Raw genomic sequence first — 23,701 nt, 5'->3', positions numbered from 1 at the left:
CCCAATACTGATGGAAAGCTTCTCCCTCACGTTGCTTGAAACCCTGGATTTGATCCATCAAGAGCTTTGTTCGGCTCGCTGGGAAGAATTTCTTATGAAAAACATCTTGCACTTCCCCCCATGTGTTCAAAGATTGAGGCTTCAAAGAGTGAAACCATGTCTTAGCCTTATCCTTCAAAGTGAAAAGAAAAAGCCTCAATCTTGCTTGGTTGAGAAGCACCTCCCCGCTAACAAACGATTGGAGAACTTCCTCAAATTCTCGGATATGTTGGTACGGATCCTCGCGCTCCATACCATGGAAGAATGGAATGCAACGATGATAGTCTGATTTGAACACGAATGTGTTTGCAACAGTGGTGGGCCGTGGAAAAACTATCGGTGACAATTGAGTGACCCGTTCCGGATTCAAATAGTCCTGAAGAGTCCTAACCGGAGGAGCTTCCTCATCTGCCATTGATGTTCTTGGTGGAGAGTACGGTTGAGAATATCTGCTTGGTGGAGAGTAAGCTCGAAGATTGCTTCGAACACGAGGTGGAGAGCTAGATCGATGCAGCCGGTTTGAGCGAGGACTACGATATACCACAAGCATGAACCTTCGCTTTGACCGATTAAGAGCTATGGAACCGCTCTGCAATAAGAAAAACAGACTGGAGGGGCTATGCCGCCGCCTCTCTCTCAAGACAAGTCTGAGGGGCTATGCTGCCTCCTCAATATATATGTATGCAAGAAAAGAAAACAAAAGGCAATAGATACCAACACTAGCTTCGTTACACCTCAATTTGATAGTGTGATCGGTTAGAGGTATCCACTAGAATTAGTATGCAATGCACAAAGGAAAATTAAATGGAATACTTACAATGGTTTGTCAAACCTCCCAATAAGCCATATAAGAAAGATATCCCCGGCAACGGCGCCAAAAATGCTTCTCGTCGCAACCTAACCTCTTAGAAATAGGTTTGCACCCCAAGCGTAGGGCTAGGTCGTTGATAGCATATAAACCGGAAGACCGGATCGTTCCCACAGAGAAATCTTCTTTAGCGAATTTGGAATAGAAGTTGCTTAAAGATTGCGGCGTTCAAGCGGCCAACTTTAGAGTTTGGATTCGATTGACGAAATTAAACTTGGAAATAAACTAGGTTAAGATGGTCGAGTCAAAGGGATTGATTTACCCACGACTTAGCCATCAAACGGTTTCTTCATCAAACTCATGAATGGACCGAAACCGTCCGGATCCACTAGACGAATTAAAAGCTGAAGACTACTTATAACTTAATTCAAAGCTCTAATTCAAATTGAACTCATTTAACGCAAGTGAGAGACGAAAAAAGATCGTTCGCACGCGTAGGATTATCAAGCTCGTAGCACAAGGCGATAGACTTCATTGATCAAAGAAGCCACCAATCCCCATGATCAAAGCTAGAAATCATGGGTTTAATTCATTCAAAACCTTGAGATTAAGCTAAAGTTAAGAGAAACCATTTAATGGACTAATCCATAGGGTGAACCTCACCCCATGACCGAACCGATTATCTACTCACTCATAATAAAAAGACTAGAAAGCATGCTAAGAAAGGTAAACATGATTAACCGATAGAATTGAAAACAAACTTGATTTATATAGAGATCTCACTAGTGGCTACAACATTAACAAACGAGAATTAATCATCCAACCACTACTTACTTGAGTTGTTGAGGAATTGAATGCAAGAACTTGAAGGCAATAACTAAGGAGCTCTAGAACATAAAAGACTTAAAGTGTAAAAGAGTACATAATGGCCAAATATGGCATAAAAAGCTATTTATAGGCCTAAACAATCAGCCATACAAAGGACCAAAAGGCCCCCAAAATATCCCAAAAACAAACTAGAAGTAGAAACTTTCTATTAATAGAAGGTTGAAATGTTCAGCACAAAAAGCTGCTGGCCGAAGGGCATTGGTACCAATACCTAAAAAATGAGGTATTGGTACCAATCCAACTGTCTTCTAATTCGGCATGATGGTACCAATACCTAAAAAATGAGGTATTGGTACCTCTGTGTGAAAACAGCAGAACAGGGTCAGCTTGGGCCATCATGCCTTGTCGTGCCCCGACGGCCTTCCAATGCTTCATTACATGATCAACGAGACTTGGCGGAGGTATGCCATGTGGCCTTGGTCCCACGGATGTCCTCGGAACCATCATTGATGCGTTTGCCTCATTTGATACACTTTGGCTCACTCCTCGCCAACCTTGTCCTCCGGCCAATCTCCGAGGCTTCTTGTGGCACCGTTAGGCTCCGGTGACAATGACCATATGCCGCCGGGCACTTGAACTCTTGGTGACATACCGGAACGTTCCTTGGCGTACAAAATCACCTTATTAGCACGTTTTTCCTGAAATACACACAAAAATACCTTACGTGCAATATCGCATAAAAACGATTACTTAAACATATAAAAGCTACAAATTAGAGGATTAAAGCCCCAAGATTATACAATCTTGGGTGCTAATCACACCCCCCAACTTGAACTTTGCTAGTCCCTAGCAAACATAATATAAAAACTTAACAAACTTAAAACTTAACAATCCTTCCGATAACACAACTAAGGAACATGCTCATACCTTATCCAAACTAGCAAGAGTTCAAAAATCATAGTTCATCTATACCACAACTCGCAGCTAGATACAAAATGAATAACTAAGTACAAAGCATGTCCCAAGCAAGTAACAAAAGGCTTGTATTTACATCCAAAGAGAGGATACGCCAATATTGCAAACACACGCACCCACTAGCAGCCATATCCCACAAAAAGTGCTCGAAAAGTAGGCGATAGTGAACAAAAATGCTATGCCTCATATGTGGAGAGCACTTTGATACCGAAGTAATAAATAAGCAACTAACAACTATATTAACGAAAGGAAACATGCCACAAGCTAACTATGCTAAACATCAAATATTGAATCAACAAGGAATCAAGGCGTAATAAGGATCAACGGAGGACTTCATTAGCATATAATGACCTTGGTTAACAAAGAACGGTTAGCAAAATGGGTGGCGGCCATATCTAGCTTGGTTATCTACCCTTAACCGCCACCGATACCAAAAATTTCCAAGTCAAAGGCCACACGCCGGCCTAACAAAAACTTGCATATCTTTCTAGATAAAGTTCAACTAAAACAAAGACAATAAAAAAATAAGACAAGAGGTGGGATGTCAACCACCGTACACCCCGACCAAGTAGAGGGATTTTCTAACTCTAGAACCACCGACACTAGTCCTCATCCTCACCACTGTCAACCACAGCCTCATCCGGTGGTGCCTCATAATTCACCTCATCATTTGAGTGTTGGGTATGCCAATTTAGCTCGTGTCTAAGCTTCCCAACCTCTCTAGCCAGCTGCCTTCTCTCCTTCTTATCCTTGATTTTGATGGGTTAGGGCTTGAACCTTTGAAAACCCTTGTGATTTGTTGAAGAACCATGGTAATTGATGGAGAAGATGCAAGATTTGGGAGTGTTTATGGAAGATTTGGTGGTGTTTGGAAGTATTTGGGCCTTTTGATCTCCTGGAAATGTCAAAATACCTTTGGTACCAATACCACAGAATTAAGGTACCAATACCAAACCAACTGTCTTCCACTGGATAGAGATGGTACCAATACCAGGTTTTTGAGGTACCAATACCTTTTGCTGGTTTTCTGCAGAAACTACTTCCTTGGCCATTTCATGTTCCGACTCCTTGTAACTCACCCGAAACACCTCCAAACCATATGCAACATAGTAATACACCTTCCGAACCACCCTCCGAACATCCGGATCCCTAGGTTAATGAGAAAAATGTAGGACACGGACTAGGATACAAAATAGGACGAGGGGACACTTTTGTGGTTTAATCAATCAAAGAATGCCTTGAATCACTTCCAAAGTACGCCATAGATTCCATAACCGATTCAACATAGATATCAAACACAACCAGGCATGAACATGAGATTATAAACCTAACTAAGAGTTTAAGACCAAAAATGATGGGATATGGGTAAAACTTACTTAAAAACACACTCAACACCTAGATCACTCATCTTTTAATCATGCAAATGAGTTGAGATGTAGATAAACACTCAAGATCACATAAAACTCTTGCCATTTAAGAACTCAATGAGCATGCGCCTAGTTATGTTATACCAAAAATTATGTACCACGGAAGGATTGCACTAAAAAAAAAAAAATGAAAAATTTTAACCAAAATAATAAAAGCATATATATAGAATATATATATCTCTCCCCCCAACTTAAAATGAGCTATGTCCTCATAGCATGGAGAACAACAGTATTGAGAGAGAAAGAACAAAAAAATCATACCTCCGGGGGAATGTCAACCCCCGTATACCTCGACCAAGTTGGAGGCTTTTGCGTCATCGTCTCCTTTTGTCATACGAACAGCTTCCAAGGTCGACTCCTTCGGCTCTTCCAACGGAACCACAGCTAGTCACACAGGGTCATGGTCAAAGCTTTATTGGACTAACAACCGCGACACGTAATCGCACCCATGCTTAGGGCTCCTGAATGCCGCATTCACTCCAACTTTAGACCCAATCCACCAAGGCTGGTGTGGTAGCATGTTCACCCTGCAAAAGACTTAAGCTCGAACTACCTACTAAGAGACAAATGACATTAGAACCGCCCGGCTCGTGTTATCCGGGCGCCAACAAACATATATACAAAAGAAAAATTAAGAAACACCACCCGATTTTCACGCAATCTTACGAGTCATACTTTTCTTCCCGTGTCTCACCGGCGAGGTAAGACACGGGTGGCTATACTAGACCGTCACATTTGTTACATCAACGCCCGAAGTAAAATTTACCGCCTGACCTCGCCAAGCAATTAAGCCCAGCGTTCCCTATGACCGAAACAAAGTGAGACAAGACAGAGCCTAGCGCCAAAGCACGGGAATATCAAGTCTCACCCAAAGACCTAAACTGCCCCCGATAGGGACATATCTAGTGAGCATGGATCGTTAACGGCAAACTACTACAAAGAAGGACTAATTAAAGCCCGATACAATGATGCATTGATGAAATCTCTTAATGAGAAAAAACCAAAACTAAACAAACATGCAAATATGTACAAGAGACGAAACATTGCCCTTACTAACCGGAGCTGGGCACACGATCCTTTTTTTAGTAGCGGCGTGCGGAGCTACAAATACCCAAGTCAATGGAGGGTACCCCCTACCCGGGGGCCGGGTCCGACAAACAGTTAAGTTCAGCGGTTACGCTTGCGCTCCCCGTGCAAAGTTAGTTCAAAACAAGCTAAGAAACAAGAGCATCAGAATAAACGGGATCGCCCAATTCCTCATCAGGCTCGCCAATTTCAAAATGACCAAGAAACGGCTTAAGCCGTTGGCCGTTAACCTTAAAAACATTCCCACTGGATTCATTCTCAATCTCTATGGCCCCGTGAGGGGCGACAGATTTAACAACATAAGGACCAGCCCAACGGGACCTTAACTTGCCTGGAAACAGATGCAATTTAGAATTGTACAAAAGCACTTTTTGGCCTATTTCAAAGTTCTTTCTAAGAATTGTTTTATCATGCATAGCTTTGACTTTGGTTTTATAAGAACTAGAGCGATCATAAGCATCAGACCTTATTTCTTCGAGTTCATTGAGTTGAAGCTTCCGCTTAGCACCAGCAAGCGGCATGGAGGCATTCATTTTCTTGATCGCCCAATAAGCTTTGTGCTCCAATTCCACCGGAAGATGGCAAGGCTTTCCATAAACGAGCCGATACGGCGACATTCCCAACACGGTTTTGTAAGCAGTACGATAAGCCCACAAGGCGTCGATCAGCCGAAGTGACCAATCTTTGCGGTTTGGATTAACCGTTTTCTCAAGGATGCCCTTGATCTCCCGATTAGCTAGCTCAGCTTGTCCATTAGTTTGGGGATGATAAGCCGTCGATACCTTGTGCACAATGGCATATTTCCTCATCAAAGCCGTAAACGACCTATTACAGAAATGCGTGCCTTGGTCACTGATTATAGCTCTTGGCATCCCAAACCGTGCCAAAATGTACTCTCGGAGAAATTCGACTACAACCTGAGCATCATTGGTACGAGTGGGGATTGCCTCCACCCACTTGCTGACATAGTCGACGGCAAGCAAAATGTAGAGGTAGCCGAATGATGTAGGAAAAGGCCCCATAAAATCGATGCCCCAACAGTCAAAGACTTCAATGATTAGGATGGGATTTTGGGGCATCTCGTTGCGTCGGGTGATCTTGCCCAAAGCTTGACACCGGTCACAAGACCTAGTATACTCGAACGTGTCTTTGAACAAAGAAGGCCAATAGAAACCGCATTGCAAAATTTTAGCCGCGGTTTTCTTGAAAGAGAAATGGCCACCACAAGCCTCCTTGTGGCAAAAGTTTATAATACTCTGATGCTCAGAATCCGGAACACATCGCCGAATAATCTGATCTGGACAGTACTTAAACAAATAAGGATCATCAAAAGAAAACCTTTTCACCCTTGAAAGAAACTGCTTCCGCTCTTGAGAAGTCCAATGTGTCGGAAGTAACCCCGTTACCAAATAGTTGACAATATCTGCGAACCACGGGGTACTTGAGACACCAAAAAGTTGCTCATCCGGGAAAGTATCGATGATTGGAAGTTTAGATGTACGATCCTCAAACTCCAATCGTGACAAGTGGTCGGCCACCACATTTTCCACTCCCTTTTTGTCCTTGATGGTAAGATCGAACTCTTGGAGCAAGAGAATCCATCGAATAAGCCGAGCCTTAGCGTCTTGCTTGGTGAGCAAGTACTTGAGGGCAGCATGATCCGTGTAGATGACAATAGGCGAACCAATCAAGTAGGAGCGAAATTTATCCAAGGCAAAAACTACCGCGAGCAGCTCCTTTTCAGTGGTGGAGTAATTCATTTGAGCATCGTTCAATGTTTTGCTCGCGTAGGAAATAACGCAAGGCTGCTTCTCCCTCCTTTGGCCTAAAACAGCCCCGACGGCGTAGTCACTCGCGTCGCACATAAGTTCAAATGGGAGGTTCCAATCGGGACTTTGCACAATAGGCGGAGTAGTAAGGCGTGACTTAAGCTTCCGAAAAGCTTCCTCACAATCATTCGTCCACTCAAAAGGGACGTCTTTCGAAAGCAGATGGCATAATGGCCGAGAAATAGCACTAAAGTCCTTGATAAATCTCCGGTAGAAACCGGCATGCCCGAGGAAGGAACGGACATCCTTGATGCATTTGGGAGTAGGGAGGTTGGCGATGAGATCAATTTTTGACTTATCAACCTCAATGCCCTTCGATGACACGATATGGCCCAACACGATGCCTTGCGTTACCATGAAATGGCATTTCTCCCAATTTAGAACAAGGTTCTTCTCCTCGCATCGTTCCAACACCTTATCAAGATTGGCTAGACACGACTCAAAAGAGTCCCCAAATACCGAGAAATCGTCCATAAAGACCTCAACAATCTTCTCCACCATGTCACTAAAAATACCCATCATACACCTCGAAAAAGTGCCGGGAGCATTGCACAAGCCGAATGGCATGCGCCTATAAGCAAAGGTCCCAAACGGGCAAGTAAACGTAGTCTTTTCTTGGTCAGCCATGGCGACCTCAATCTGGTTATACCCTGAGTAGCCGTCTAGAAAGCAATAGAAGGCATGTCCAGCTACCCTTTCCAAAATCTGATCAATGAACGGGAGAGGGAAATGATCCTTACGGGTTACCGCATTTAGCTTGCGGTAATCAATGCAAACACGACACCCGGTGATAGTCCGGGTTGGCACAAGCTCATCTTGGTCATTCTTTACAACTGTTACCCCCGACTTTTTAGGCACCACCTGGATAGGACTCACCCATTGAGAATCAGCAATTGGGTAGATTATCCCCGTATCCAACAATTTCAACACCTCCGCACGCACTACATCCTTCATAATAGGATTCAACCGTCGTTGTGGTTGGCGCGATGGCTTCACATTATCGTCAAGATAAATGTGATGAGTACAAAGGGAAGGAGAAATCCCTTGTATATCGGCTATAGTCCACCCAATAGCCTTGCTACGCCGCCGTAATAATGCAAGCAACTCCAACTCTTGAAGATTCTCAAGAGTTGAGGATATCACCACCGGAAAAGTTTTGTTGTCGCCAAGGTAGGCATACTTCAAATGGTCAGGTAGGGGCTTCAAATCAAGCTTAGGCGGCTCGACACTAGATGGCAAAGTTTTTCCCTCAATTAGTGGCAACTTCTCAAAGGTAGGAATCCACGGTTCCGCCCCACAAACTTCCTCCTCGTCTAGCAAGGAACAAAGATTCGCAACTTCCGGCGATTCCAAAAAATCGGCTTCCTCGGCGGTAAGACATGCCTCCAAATCATCCTTGGATAAGAGTTCATCCACATGATCTTGAACTAATGAATCGATACAGTTGACACCTTGAACATCATCATCATCTCCCATTTGACTCCCAACGTTGAACATATTGACCGCCATCTTCATATTGCCGAAGGACATGTTCAATAGCCCATTCCGACAATTGATTACAGCATCCGAGGTTGCTAGAAACGGCCGCCCAAGAATAACAGGAGTAGACAATGGCGATGAAGACGTCGGGCAAGTATCCAATACAACAAAATCCACCGGATATACAAATTGATCAACTTGGACCAATACATCTTCCACCATACCACGAGGAATTCGGACACTCCTATCCGCCAATTGAAGAGTAACCCGTGTAGGCTTCATCTCCCCCAAACCCAACTCTTGATACACCGAATAAGGTAGCAAATTGACACTCGCACCCAAATCCAAAAGAGCTTGCTCTACTCTCTTACCCCCAATAGTAATTGCAATTGTAGGACATCCGGGGTCTTTGTATTTAGGTGCAAGATCTGTTTGGAAAATTTGGCTAACTTGCTCGGTGAGAAGCACCTTTTTGTGCACGTTGAGCTTGCGCTTCTGAGTGCATAGATCTTTCAAGAACTTGGCATAAGAAGGAATTTGCTTGATAGCATCCATTAACGGGATGTTAACATTTACCTTTTTGAACACGTCAAGAATATCGGCATCCTTGGATGGGTGAGCCGGCTTTTTCAGTCGGGAAGGATAGGGCGCAGGAAAGGGAGAGACTTGTGGGCTTGGAGTGGTGTCGGCCTCATTTGAAACTTGAACGGGAGATTCCCCGTCTTCCTCCGGAGATGACTTGGGAGATTCCCCAAGCGTTGTAGAACTTGTTGATGTCGAAGCTGGTTCTAAGATAGGTGTAGCCGGCGGATTGACAACGAGATTGTCAACCGCCTTGCCACTCCTTAGAGTGATAATTGCTTGAGCTTGCTCGGGCGGTGGTATGGAAGAATTACCAATGAGAAGTTGACCTTGTGGATTGGCTTGTGGCTGGGTCGGAAACTTTCCCTTTTCTTGTTGGAGAAGCCCTATAGATGTGGTTATCTTTCCCATTTGGTTCTTCAACTCCCCCATCATTTGGGTGTTACTCTCATTGTAATTCGATTGAGCTTGCATGAAGGATTGGAGAGTGTCCTCCAAAGATCGCCTTGGCGGGGGTTGATATTGGTTAGATCCTTGAAACGGGCCGGATGGTGCGAAACCTGGCGGTCCTTGTGGAAAACGAGGCTGCCCTTGGCCTTGAGCAGACCGCCATGGTTGCATTTGAGAACCGGGAGGTGCTTGAGATGGTCCGCCTTCAATCTGATTGTTCCAACGGAATCCCGGATGTTGTCGTTGACTTTGGTTGAAGTTTTGGGGAAAAGATTCAAACCGTTGGTTTACCGCACTAACTTCTTCGAGCGGAAGGTTGAGGTTACCGTAATGATGTCTGAAAGTGGGAATAGACAAGCAATTGTCAGTGGAATGGCCCGATGTTTCACATATAGCACACATCTCCTCTACCGCTTGCACTGCCTTAACTTCCTTTACCCCTTTCAACTCCAACTTCTCCAACTTTTGTGCTAGTTGCTCCATCCGTGTTTCGATAGCATTGTGCTCATTTATGGAGAACTTTCCGGAGCCACCGGGACCTTGGCTAGCCATAGCTCTATCACCAGCATCTTCATAATTCCAAGTCAAAGACTTCTTGGCCAACTCATCTAAGTAATCCCAACCGTCATCGGGTGACTTATTCATGAATCCTCCGGAGCACATGGTGTCGAGCAGTTGCTTGCTTTGTTGCGTGCAGCCCATATGGAAGTAGTGAATCAGTTGATACAAGGCAAAGTTATGGTGAGGAACCGCAGAAAGCAAATCCTTGTAACGCTCCCAATACTGATGGAAAGCTTCTCCCTCACGTTGCTTGAAACCCTGGATTTGATCCATCAAGAGCTTTGTTCGGCTCGCTGGGAAGAATTTCTTATGAAAAACATCTTGCACTTCCCCCCATGTGTTCAAAGATTGAGGCTTCAAAGAGTGAAACCATGTCTTAGCCTTATCCTTCAAAGTGAAAAGAAAAAGCCTCAATCTTGCTTGGTTGAGAAGCACCTCCCCGCTAACAAACGATTGGAGAACTTCCTCAAATTCTCGGATATGTTGGTACGGATCCTCGCGCTCCATACCATGGAAGAATGGAATGCAACGATGATAGTCTGATTTGAACACGAATGTGTTTGCAACAGTGGTGGGCCGTGGAAAAACTATCGGTGACAATTGAGTGACCCGTTCCGGATTCAAATAGTCCTGAAGAGTCCTAACCGGAGGAGCTTCCTCATCTGCCATTGATGTTCTTGGTGGAGAGTACGGTTGAGAATATCTGCTTGGTGGAGAGTAAGCTCGAAGATTGCTTCGAACACGAGGTGGAGAGCTAGATCGATGCAGCCGGTTTGAGCGAGGACTACGATATACCACAAGCATGAACCTTCGCTTTGACCGATTAAGAGCTATGGAACCGCTCTGCAATAAGAAAAACAGACTGGAGGGGCTATGCCGCCGCCTCTCTCTCAAGACAAGTCTGAGGGGCTATGCTGCCTCCTCAATATATATGTATGCAAGAAAAGAAAACAAAAGGCAATAGATACCAACACTAGCTTCGTTACACCTCAATTTGATAGTGTGATCGGTTAGAGGTATCCACTAGAATTAGTATGCAATGCACAAAGGAAAATTAAATGGAATACTTACAATGGTTTGTCAAACCTCCCAATAAGCCATATAAGAAAGATATCCCCGGCAACGGCGCCAAAAATGCTTCTCGTCGCAACCTAACCTCTTAGAAATAGGTTTGCACCCCAAGCGTAGGGCTAGGTCGTTGATAGCATATAAACCGGAAGACCGGATCGTTCCCACAGAGAAATCTTCTTTAGCGAATTTGGAATAGAAGTTGCTTAAAGATTGCGGCGTTCAAGCGGCCAACTTTAGAGTTTGGATTCGATTGACGAAATTAAACTTGGAAATAAACTAGGTTAAGATGGTCGAGTCAAAGGGATTGATTTACCCACGACTTAGCCATCAAACGGTTTCTTCATCAAACTCATGAATGGACCGAAACCGTCCGGATCCACTAGACGAATTAAAAGCTGAAGACTACTTATAACTTAATTCAAAGCTCTAATTCAAATTGAACTCATTTAACGCAAGTGAGAGACGAAAAAAGATCGTTCGCACGCGTAGGATTATCAAGCTCGTAGCACAAGGCGATAGACTTCATTGATCAAAGAAGCCACCAATCCCCATGATCAAAGCTAGAAATCATGGGTTTAATTCATTCAAAACCTTGAGATTAAGCTAAAGTTAAGAGAAACCATTTAATGGACTAATCCATAGGGTGAACCTCACCCCATGACCGAACCGATTATCTACTCACTCATAATAAAAAGACTAGAAAGCATGCTAAGAAAGGTAAACATGATTAACCGATAGAATTGAAAACAAACTTGATTTATATAGAGATCTCACTAGTGGCTACAACATTAACAAACGAGAATTAATCATCCAACCACTACTTACTTGAGTTGTTGAGGAATTGAATGCAAGAACTTGAAGGCAATAACTAAGGAGCTCTAGAACATAAAAGACTTAAAGTGTAAAAGAGTACATAATGGCCAAATATGGCATAAAAAGCTATTTATAGGCCTAAACAATCAGCCATACAAAGGACCAAAAGGCCCCCAAAATATCCCAAAAACAAACTAGAAGTAGAAACTTTCTATTAATAGAAGGTTGAAATGTTCAGCACAAAAAGCTGCTGGCCGAAGGGCATTGGTACCAATACCTAAAAAATGAGGTATTGGTACCAATCCAACTGTCTTCTAATTCGGCATGATGGTACCAATACCTAAAAAATGAGGTATTGGTACCTCTGTGTGAAAACAGCAGAACAGGGTCAGCTTGGGCCATCATGCCTTGTCGTGCCCCGACGGCCTTCCAATGCTTCATTACATGATCAACGAGACTTGGCGGAGGTATGCCATGTGGCCTTGGTCCCACGGATGTCCTCGGAACCATCATTGATGCGTTTGCCTCATTTGATACACTTTGGCTCACTCCTCGCCAACCTTGTCCTCCGGCCAATCTCCGAGGCTTCTTGTGGCACCGTTAGGCTCCGGTGACAATGACCATATGCCGCCGGGCACTTGAACTCTTGGTGACATACCGGAACGTTCCTTGGCGTACAAAATCACCTTATTAGCACGTTTTTCCTGAAATACACACAAAAATACCTTACGTGCAATATCGCATAAAAACGATTACTTAAACATATAAAAGCTACAAATTAGAGGATTAAAGCCCCAAGATTATACAATCTTGGGTGCTAATCACACCCCCCAACTTGAACTTTGCTAGTCCCTAGCAAACATAATATAAAAACTTAACAAACTTAAAACTTAACAATCCTTCCGATAACACAACTAAGGAACATGCTCATACCTTATCCAAACTAGCAAGAGTTCAAAAATCATAGTTCATCTATACCACAACTCGCAGCTAGATACAAAATGAATAACTAAGTACAAAGCATGTCCCAAGCAAGTAACAAAAGGCTTGTATTTACATCCAAAGAGAGGATACGCCAATATTGCAAACACACGCACCCACTAGCAGCCATATCCCACAAAAAGTGCTCGAAAAGTAGGCGATAGTGAACAAAAATGCTATGCCTCATATGTGGAGAGCACTTTGATACCGAAGTAATAAATAAGCAACTAACAACTATATTAACGAAAGGAAACATGCCACAAGCTAACTATGCTAAACATCAAATATTGAATCAACAAGGAATCAAGGCGTAATAAGGATCAACGGAGGACTTCATTAGCATATAATGACCTTGGTTAACAAAGAACGGTTAGCAAAATGGGTGGCGGCCATATCTAGCTTGGTTATCTACCCTTAACCGCCACCGATACCAAAAATTTCCAAGTCAAAGGCCACACACCGGCCTAACAAAAACTTGCATATCTTTCTAGATAAAGTTCAACTAAAACAAAGACAATAAAAAAATAAGACAAGAGGTGGGATGTCAACCACCGTACACCCCGACCAAGTAGAGGGATTTTCTAACTCTAGAACCACCGACACTAGTCCTCATCCTCACCACTGTCAACCACAGCCTCATCCGGTGGTGCCTCATAATTCACCTCATCATTTGAGTGTTGGGTATGCCAATTTAGCTCGTGTCTAAGCTTCCCAACCTCTCTAGCCAGCTGCCTTCTCTCCTTCTTATCCTTGATTTTGATGGGTTAGGGCTTGAACCTTTGAAAACCCTTGTGATTTGTTGAAGAACCATGGTAATTGATGGAGAAGATGCAAGATTTGGGAGTGTTTATGGAAGATTTGGTGGTGTTTGGAAGTATTTGGGCCTTTTGATCTCCTGGAAATGTCAAAATACCTTTGGTACCAATACCACAGAATTAAGGTACCAATACCAAACCAACTGTCTTCCACTGGATAGAGATGGTACCAATACCAGGTTTTTGAGGTACCAATACCTTTTGCTGGTTTTCTGCAGAAACTACTTCCTTGGCCATTTCATGTTCCGACTCCTTGTAACTCACCCGAAACACCTCCAAACCATATGCAACATAGTAATACACCTTCCGAACCACCCTCCGAACATCCGGATCCCTAGGTTAATGAGAAAAATGTAGGACACGGACTAGGATACAAAATAGGACGAGGGGACACTTTTGTGGTTTAATCAATCAAAGAATGCCTTGAATCACTTCCAAAGTACGCCATAGATTCCATAACCGATTCAACATAGATATCAAACACAACCAGGCATGAACATGAGATTATAAACCTAACTAAGAGTTTAAGACCAAAAATGATGGGATATGGGTAAAACTTACTTAAAAACACACTCAACACCTAGATCACTCATCTTTTAATCATGCAAATGAGTTGAGATGTAGATAAACACTCAAGATCACATAAAACTCTTGCCATTTAAGAACTCAATGAGCATGCGCCTAGTTATGTTATACCAAAAATTATGTACCACGGAAGGATTGCACTAAAAAAAAAAAAATGAAAAATTTTAACCAAAATAATAAAAGCATATATATAGAATATATATATCTCTCCCCCCAACTTAAAATGAGCTATGTCCTCATAGCATGGAGAACAACAGTATTGAGAGAGAAAGAACAAAAAAATCATACCTCCGGGGGAATGTCAACCCCCGTATACCTCGACCAAGTTGGAGGCTTTTGCGTCATCGTCTCCTTTTGTCATACGAACAGCTTCCAAGGTCGACTCCTTCGGCTCTTCCAACGGAACCACAGCTAGTCACACAGGGTCATGGTCAAAGCTTTATTGGACTAACAACCGCGACACGTAATCGCACCCATGCTTAGGGCTCCTGAATGCCGCATTCACTCCAACTTTAGACCCAATCCACCAAGGCTGGTGTGGTAGCATGTTCACCCTGCAAAAGACTTAAGCTCGAACTACCTACTAAGAGACAAATGACATTAGAACCGCCCGGCTCGTGTTATCCGGGCGCCAACAAACATATATACAAAAGAAAAATTAAGAAACACCACCCGATTTTCACGCAATCTTACGAGTCATACTTTTCTTCCCGTGTCTCACCGGCGAGGTAAGACACGGGTGGCTATACTAGACCGTCACATTTGTTACATCAACGCCCGAAGTAAAATTTACCGCCTGACCTCGCCAAGCAATTAAGCCCAGCGTTCCCTATGACCGAAACAAAGTGAGACAAGACAGAGCCTAGCGCCAAAGCACGGGAATATCAAGTCTCACCCAAAGACCTAAACTGCCCCCGATAGGGACATATCTAGTGAGCATGGATCGTTAACGGCAAACTACTACAAAGAAGGACTAATTAAAGCCCGATACAATGATGCATTGATGAAATCTCTTAATGAGAAAAAACCAAAACTAAACAAACATGCAAATATGTACAAGAGACGAAACATTGCCCTTACTAACCGGAGCTGGGCACACGATCCTTTTTTTAGTAGCGGCGTGCGGAGCTACAAATACCCAAGTCAATGGAGGGTACCCCCTACCCGGGGGCCGGGTCCGACAAACAGTTAAGTTCAGCGGTTACGCTTGCGCTCCCCGTGCAAAGTTAGTTCAAAACAAGCTAAGAAACAAGAGCATCAGAATAAACGGGATCGCCCAATTCCTCATCAGGCTCGCCAATTTCAAAATGACCAAGAAACGGCTTAAGCCGTTGGCCGTTAACCTTAAAAACATTCCCACTGGATTCATTCTCAATCTCTATGGCCCCGTGAGGGGCGACAGATTTAACAACATAAGGACCAGCCCAACGGGACCTTAACTTGCCTGGAAACAGATGCAATTTAGAATTGTACAAAAGCACTTTTTGGCCTATTTCAAAGTTCTTTCTAAGAATTGTTTTATCATGCATAGCTTTGACTTTGGTTTTATAAGAACTAGAGCGATCATAAGCATCAGACCTTATTTCTTCGAGTTCATTGAGTTGAAGCTTCCGCTTAGCACCAGCAAGCGGCATGGAGGCATTCATTTTCTTGATCGCCCAATAAGCTTTGTGCTCCAATTCCACCGGAAGATGGCAAGGCTTTCCATAAACGAGCCGATACGGCGACATTCCCAACACGGTTTTGTAAGCAGTACGATAAGCCCACAAGGCGTCGATCAGCCGAAGTGACCAATCTTTGCGGTTTGGATTAACCGTTTTCTCAAGGATGCCCTTGATCTCCCGATTAGCTAGCTCAGCTTGTCCATTAGTTTGGGGATGATAAGCCGTCGATACCTTGTGCACAATGGCATATTTCCTCATCAAAGCCGTAAACGACCTATTACAGAAATGCGTGCCTTGGTCACTGATTATAGCTCTTGGCATCCCAAACCGTGCCAAAATGTACTCTCGGAGAAATTCGACTACAACCTGAGCATCATTGGTACGAGTAGGGATTGCCTCCACCCACTTGCTGACATAGTCGACGGCAAGCAAAATGTAGAGGTAGCCGAATGATGTAGGAAAAGGCCCCATAAAATCGATGCCCCAACAGTCAAAGACTTCAATGATTAGGATGGGATTTTGGGGCATCTCGTTGCGTCGGGTGATCTTGCCCAAAGCTTGACACCGGTCACAAGACCTAGTATACTCGAACGTGTCTTTGAACAAAGAAGGCCAATAGAAACCGCATTGCAAAATTTTAGCCGCGGTTTTCTTGAAAGAGAAATGGCCACCACAAGCCTCCTTGTGGCAAAAGTTTATAATACTCTGATGCTCAGAATCCGGAACACATCGCCGAATAATCTGATCTGGACAGTACTTAAACAAATAAGGATCATCAAAAGAAAACCTTTTCACCCTTGAAAGAAACTGCTTCCGCTCTTGAGAAGTCCAATGTGTCGGAAGTAACCCCGTTACCAAATAGTTGACAATATCTGCGAACCACGGGGTACTTGAGACACCAAAAAGTTGCTCATCCGGGAAAGTATCGATGATTGGAAGTTTAGATGTACGATCCTCAAACTCCAATCGTGACAAGTGGTCGGCCACCACATTTTCCACTCCCTTTTTGTCCTTGATGGTAAGATCGAACTCTTGGAGCAAGAGAATCCATCGAATAAGCCGAGCCTTAGCGTCTTGCTTGGTGAGCAAGTACTTGAGGGCAGCATGATCCGTGTAGATGACAATAGGCGAACCAATCAAGTAGGAGCGAAATTTATCCAAGGCAAAAACTACCGCGAGCAGCTCCTTTTCAGTGGTGGAGTAATTCATTTGAGCATCGTTCAATGTTTTGCTCGCGTAGGAAATAACGCAAGGCTGCTTCTCCCTCCTTTGGCCTAAAACAGCCCCGACGGCGTAGTCACTCGCGTCGCACATAAGTTCAAATGGGAGGTTCCAATCGGGACTTTGCACAATAGGCGGAGTAGTAAGGCGTGACTTAAGCTTCCGAAAAGCTTCCTCACAATCATTCGTCCACTCAAAAGGGACGTCTTTCGAAAGCAGATGGCATAATGGCCGAGAAATAGCACTAAAGTCCTTGATAAATCTCCGGTAGAAACCGGCATGCCCGAGGAAGGAACGGACATCCTTGATGCATTTGGGAGTAGGGAGGTTGGCGATGAGATCAATTTTTGACTTATCAACCTCAATGCCCTTCGATGACACGATATGGCCCAACACGATGCCTTGCGTTACCATGAAATGGCATTTCTCCCAATTTAGAACAAGGTTCTTCTCCTCGCATCGTTCCAACACCTTATCAAGATTGGCTAGACACGACTCAAAAGAGTCCCCAAATACCGAGAAATCGTCCATAAAGACCTCAACAATCTTCTCCACCATGTCACTAAAAATACCCATCATACACCTCGAAAAAGTGCCGGGAGCATTGCACAAGCCGAATGGCATGCGCCTATAAGCAAAGGTCCCAAACGGGCAAGTAAACGTAGTCTTTTCTTGGTCAGCCATGGCGACCTCAATCTGGTTATACCCTGAGTAGCCGTCTAGAAAGCAATAGAAGGCATGTCCAGCTACCCTTTCCAAAATCTGATCAATGAACGGGAGAGGGAAATGATCCTTACGGGTTACCGCATTTAGCTTGCGGTAATCAATGCAAACACGACACCCGGTGATAGTCCGGGTTGGCACAAGCTCATCTTGGTCATTCTTTACAACTGTTACCCCCGACTTTTTAGGCACCACCTGGATAGGACTCACCCATTGAGAATCAGCAATTGGGTAGATTATCCCCGTATCCAACAATTTCAACACCTCCGCACGCACTACATCCTTCATAATAGGATTCAACCGTCGTTGTGGTTGGCGCGATGGCTTCACATTATCGTCAAGATAAATGTGATGAGTACAAAGGGAAGGAGAAATCCCTTGTATATCGGCTATAGTCCACCCAATAGCCTTGCTACGCCGCCGTAATAATGCAAGCAACTCCAACTCTTGAAGATTCTCAAGAGTTGAGGATATCACCACCGGAAAAGTTTTGTTGTCGCCAAGGTAGGCATACTTCAAATGGTCAGGTAGGGGCTTCAAATCAAGCTTAGGCGGCTCGACACTAGATGGCAAAGTTTTTCCCTCAATTAGTGGCAACTTCTCAAAGGTAGGAATCCACGGTTCCGCCCCACAAACTTCCTCCTCGTCTAGCAAGGAACAAAGATTCGCAACTTCCGGCGATTCCAAAAAATCGGCTTCCTCGGCGGTAAGACATGCCTCCAAATCATCCTTGGATAAGAGTTCATCCACATGATCTTGAACTAATGAATCGATACAGTTGACACCTTGAACATCATCATCATCTCCCATTTGACTCCCAACGTTGAACATATTGACCGCCATCTTCATATTGCCGAAGGACATGTTCAATAGCCCATTCCGACAATTGATTACAGCATCCGAGGTTGCTAGAAACGGCCGCCCAAGAATAACAGGAGTAGACAATGGCGATGAAGACGTCGGGCAAGTATCCAATACAACAAAATCCACCGGATATACAAATTGATCAACTTGGACCAATACATCTTCCACCATACCACGAGGAATTCGGACACTCCTATCCGCCAATTGAAGAGTAACCCGTGTAGGCTTCATCTCCCCCAAACCCAACTCTTGATACACCGAATAAGGTAGCAAATTGACACTCGCACCCAAATCCAAAAGAGCTTGCTCTACTCTCTTACCCCCAATAGTAATTGCAATTGTAGGACATCCGGGGTCTTTGTATTTAGGTGCAAGATCTGTTTGGAAAATTTGGCTAACTTGCTCGGTGAGAAGCACCTTTTTGTGCACGTTGAGCTTGCGCTTCTGAGTGCATAGATCTTTCAAGAACTTGGCATAAGAAGGAATTTGCTTGATAGCATCCATTAACGGGATGTTAACATTTACCTTTTTGAACACGTCAAGAATATCGGCATCCTTGGATGGGTGAGCCGGCTTTTTCAGTCGGGAAGGATAGGGCGCAGGAAAGGGAGAGACTTGTGGGCTTGGAGTGGTGTCGGCCTCATTTGAAACTTGAACGGGAGATTCCCCGTCTTCCTCCGGAGATGACTTGGGAGATTCCCCAAGCGTTGTAGAACTTGTTGATGTCGAAGCTGGTTCTAAGATAGGTGTAGCCGGCGGATTGACAACGAGATTGTCAACCGCCTTGCCACTCCTTAGAGTGATAATTGCTTGAGCTTGCTCGGGCGGTGGTATGGAAGAATTACCAATGAGAAGTTGACCTTGTGGATTGGCTTGTGGCTGGGTCGGAAACTTTCCCTTTTCTTGTTGGAGAAGCCCTATAGATGTGGTTATCTTTCCCATTTGGTTCTTCAACTCCCCCATCATTTGGGTGTTACTCTCATTGTAATTCGATTGAGCTTGCATGAAGGATTGGAGAGTGTCCTCCAAAGATCGCCTTGGCGGGGGTTGATATTGGTTAGATCCTTGAAACGGGCCGGATGGTGCGAAACCTGGCGGTCCTTGTGGAAAACGAGGCTGCCCTTGGCCTTGAGCAGACCGCCATGGTTGCATTTGAGAACCGGGAGGTGCTTGAGATGGTCCGCCTTCAATCTGATTGTTCCAACGGAATCCCGGATGTTGTCGTTGACTTTGGTTGAAGTTTTGGGGAAAAGATTCAAACCGTTGGTTTACCGCACTAACTTCTTCGAGCGGAAGGTTGAGGTTACCGTAATGATGTCTGAAAGTGGGAATAGACAAGCAATTGTCAGTGGAATGGCCCGATGTTTCACATATAGCACACATCTCCTCTACCGCTTGCACTGCCTTAACTTCCTTTACCCCTTTCAACTCCAACTTCTCCAACTTTTGTGCTAGTTGCTCCATCCGTGTTTCGATAGCATTGTGCTCATTTATGGAGAACTTTCCGGAGCCACCGGGACCTTGGCTAGCCATAGCTCTATCACCAGCATCTTCATAATTCCAAGTCAAAGACTTCTTGGCCAACTCATCTAAGTAATCCCAACCGTCATCGGGTGACTTATTCATGAATCCTCCGGAGCACATGGTGTCGAGCAGTTGCTTGCTTTGTTGCGTGCAGCCCATATGGAAGTAGTGAATCAGTTGATACAAGGCAAAGTTATGGTGAGGAACCGCAGAAAGCAAATCCTTGTAACGCTCCCAATACTGATGGAAAGCTTCTCCCTCACGTTGCTTGAAACCCTGGATTTGATCCATCAAGAGCTTTGTTCGGCTCGCTGGGAAGAATTTCTTATGAAAAACATCTTGCACTTCCCCCCATGTGTTCAAAGATTGAGGCTTCAAAGAGTGAAACCATGTCTTAGCCTTATCCTTCAAAGTGAAAAGAAAAAGCCTCAATCTTGCTTGGTTGAGAAGCACCTCCCCGCTAACAAACGATTGGAGAACTTCCTCAAATTCTCGGATATGTTGGTACGGATCCTCGCGCTCCATACCATGGAAGAATGGAATGCAACGATGATAGTCTGATTTGAACACGAATGTGTTTGCAACAGTGGTGGGCCGTGGAAAAACTATCGGTGACAATTGAGTGACCCGTTCCGGATTCAAATAGTCCTGAAGAGTCCTAACCGGAGGAGCTTCCTCATCTGCCATTGATGTTCTTGGTGGAGAGTACGGTTGAGAATATCTGCTTGGTGGAGAGTAAGCTCGAAGATTGCTTCGAACACGAGGTGGAGAGCTAGATCGATGCAGCCGGTTTGAGCGAGGACTACGATATACCACAAGCATGAACCTTCGCTTTGACCGATTAAGAGCTATGGAACCGCTCTGCAATAAGAAAAACAGACTGGAGGGGCTATGCCGCCGCCTCTCTCTCAAGACAAGTCTGAGGGGCTATGCTGCCTCCTCAATATATATGTATGCAAGAAAAGAAAACAAAAGGCAATAGATACCAACACTAGCTTCGTTACACCTCAATTTGATAGTGTGATCGGTTAGAGGTATCCACTAGAATTAGTATGCAATGCACAAAGGAAAATTAAATGGAATACTTACAATGGTTTGTCAAACCTCCCAATAAGCCATATAAGAAAGATATCCCCGGCAACGGCGCCAAAAATGCTTCTCGTCGCAACCTAACCTCTTAGAAATAGGTTTGCACCCCAAGCGTAGGGCTAGGTCGTTGATAGCATATAAACCGGAAGACCGGATCGTTCCCACAGAGAAATCTTCTTTAGCGAATTTGGAATAGAAGTTGCTTAAAGATTGCGGCGTTCAAGCGGCCAACTTTAGAGTTTGGATTCGATTGACGAAATTAAACTTGGAAATAAACTAGGTTAAGATGGTCGAGTCAAAGGGATTGATTTACCCACGACTTAGCCATCAAACGGTTTCTTCATCAAACTCATGAATGGACCGAAACCGTCCGGATCCACTAGACGAATTAAAAGCTGAAGACTACTTATAACTTAATTCAAAGCTCTAATTCAAATTGAACTCATTTAACGCAAGTGAGAGACGAAAAAAGATCGTTCGCACGCGTAGGATTATCAAGCTCGTAGCACAAGGCGATAGACTTCATTGATCAAAGAAGCCACCAATCCCCATGATCAAAGCTAGAAATCATGGGTTTAATTCATTCAAAACCTTGAGATTAAGCTAAAGTTAAGAGAAACCATTTAATGGACTAATCCATAGGGTGAACCTCACCCCATGACCGAACCGATTATCTACTCACTCATAATAAAAAGACTAGAAAGCATGCTAAGAAAGGTAAACATGATTAACCGATAGAATTGAAAACAAACTTGATTTATATAGAGATCTCACTAGTGGCTACAACATTAACAAACGAGAATTAATCATCCAACCACTACTTACTTGAGTTGTTGAGGAATTGAATGCAAGAACTTGAAGGCAATAACTAAGGAGCTCTAGAACATAAAAGACTTAAAGTGTAAAAGAGTACATAATGGCCAAATATGGCATAAAAAGCTATTTATAGGCCTAAACAATCAGCCATACAAAGGACCAAAAGGCCCCCAAAATATCCCAAAAACAAACTAGAAGTAGAAACTTTCTATTAATAGAAGGTTGAAATGTTCAGCACAAAAAGCTGCTGGCCGAAGGGCATTGGTACCAATACCTAAAAAATGAGGTATTGGTACCAATCCAACTGTCTTCTAATTCGGCATGATGGTACCAATACCTAAAAAATGAGGTATTGGTACCTCTGTGTGAAAACAGCAGAACAGGGTCAGCTTGGGCCATCATGCCTTGTCGTGCCCCGACGGCCTTCCAATGCTTCATTACATGATCAACGAGACTTGGCGGAGGTATGCCATGTGGCCTTGGTCCCACGGATGTCCTCGGAACCATCATTGATGCGTTTGCCTCATTTGATACACTTTGGCTCACTCCTCGCCAACCTTGTCCTCCGGCCAATCTCCGAGGCTTCTTGTGGCACCGTTAGGCTCCGGTGACAATGACCATATGCCGCCGGGCACTTGAACTCTTGGTGACATACCGGAACGTTCCTTGGCGTACAAAATCACCTTATTAGCACGTTTTTCCTGAAATACACACAAAAATACCTTACGTGCAATATCGCATAAAAACGATTACTTAAACATATAAAAGCTACAAATTAGAGGATTAAAGCCCCAAGATTATACAATCTTGGGTGCTAATCACACCCCCCAACTTGAACTTTGCTAGTCCCTAGCAAACATAATATAAAAACTTAACAAACTTAAAACTTAACAATCCTTCCGATAACACAACTAAGGAACATGCTCATACCTTATCCAAACTAGCAAGAGTTCAAAAATCATAGTTCATCTATACCACAACTCGCAGCTAGATACAAAATGAATAACTAAGTACAAAGCATGTCCCAAGCAAGTAACAAAAGGCTTGTATTTACATCCAAAGAGAGGATACGCCAATATTGCAAACACACGCACCCACTAGCAGCCATATCCCACAAAAAGTGCTCGAAAAGTAGGCGATAGTGAACAAAAATGCTATGCCTCATATGTGGAGAGCACTTTGATACCGAAGTAATAAATAAGCAACTAACAACTATATTAACGAAAGGAAACATGCCACAAGCTAACTATGCTAAACATCAAATATTGAATCAACAAGGAATCAAGGCGTAATAAGGATCAACGGAGGACTTCATTAGCATATAATGACCTTGGTTAACAAAGAACGGTTAGCAAAATGGGTGGCGGCCATATCTAGCTTGGTTATCTACCCTTAACCGCCACCGATACCAAAAATTTCCAAGTCAAAGGCCACACACCGGCCTAACAAAAACTTGCATATCTTTCTAGAT

General features: G+C 43.9%; 1 protein-coding gene across 1 annotated transcript in view; it reads right to left on the bottom strand.

Moving 5' to 3' along the window:
• The window catches only part of LOC131309500 (uncharacterized), a 28,326-nt gene extending 4,988 nt beyond the window's left edge, over positions 1–23,338 (bottom strand). Inside the window, exons 1-7 of the mRNA XM_058336123.1 lie at positions 23,325–23,338; positions 23,161–23,170; positions 22,788–22,931; positions 18,217–21,186; positions 16,706–18,132; positions 15,819–16,570; positions 6,947–7,654 (exon numbers count right to left, since the gene is read on the bottom strand). Coding sequence (XP_058192106.1) covers positions 6,947–7,654; positions 15,819–16,570; positions 16,706–18,132; positions 18,217–21,186; positions 22,788–22,931; positions 23,161–23,170; positions 23,325–23,338 — 6,025 coding nt within the window. The remainder of the gene's footprint in view (positions 1–6,946; positions 7,655–15,818; positions 16,571–16,705; positions 18,133–18,216; positions 21,187–22,787; positions 22,932–23,160; positions 23,171–23,324) is intronic.
• Between the last annotated feature and the right edge of the window lie 363 nt (positions 23,339–23,701).

The sequence above is a fragment of the Rhododendron vialii genome, chromosome 12a (assembly GCF_030253575.1).
Source record: "Rhododendron vialii isolate Sample 1 chromosome 12a, ASM3025357v1".
NCBI classification, from domain to species: Eukaryota; Viridiplantae; Streptophyta; class Magnoliopsida; order Ericales; family Ericaceae; genus Rhododendron; species Rhododendron vialii.
The sequence above is the reverse complement of the archived record's forward strand: the minus strand, read 5'-3'. Positions and strand labels throughout refer to the sequence as shown.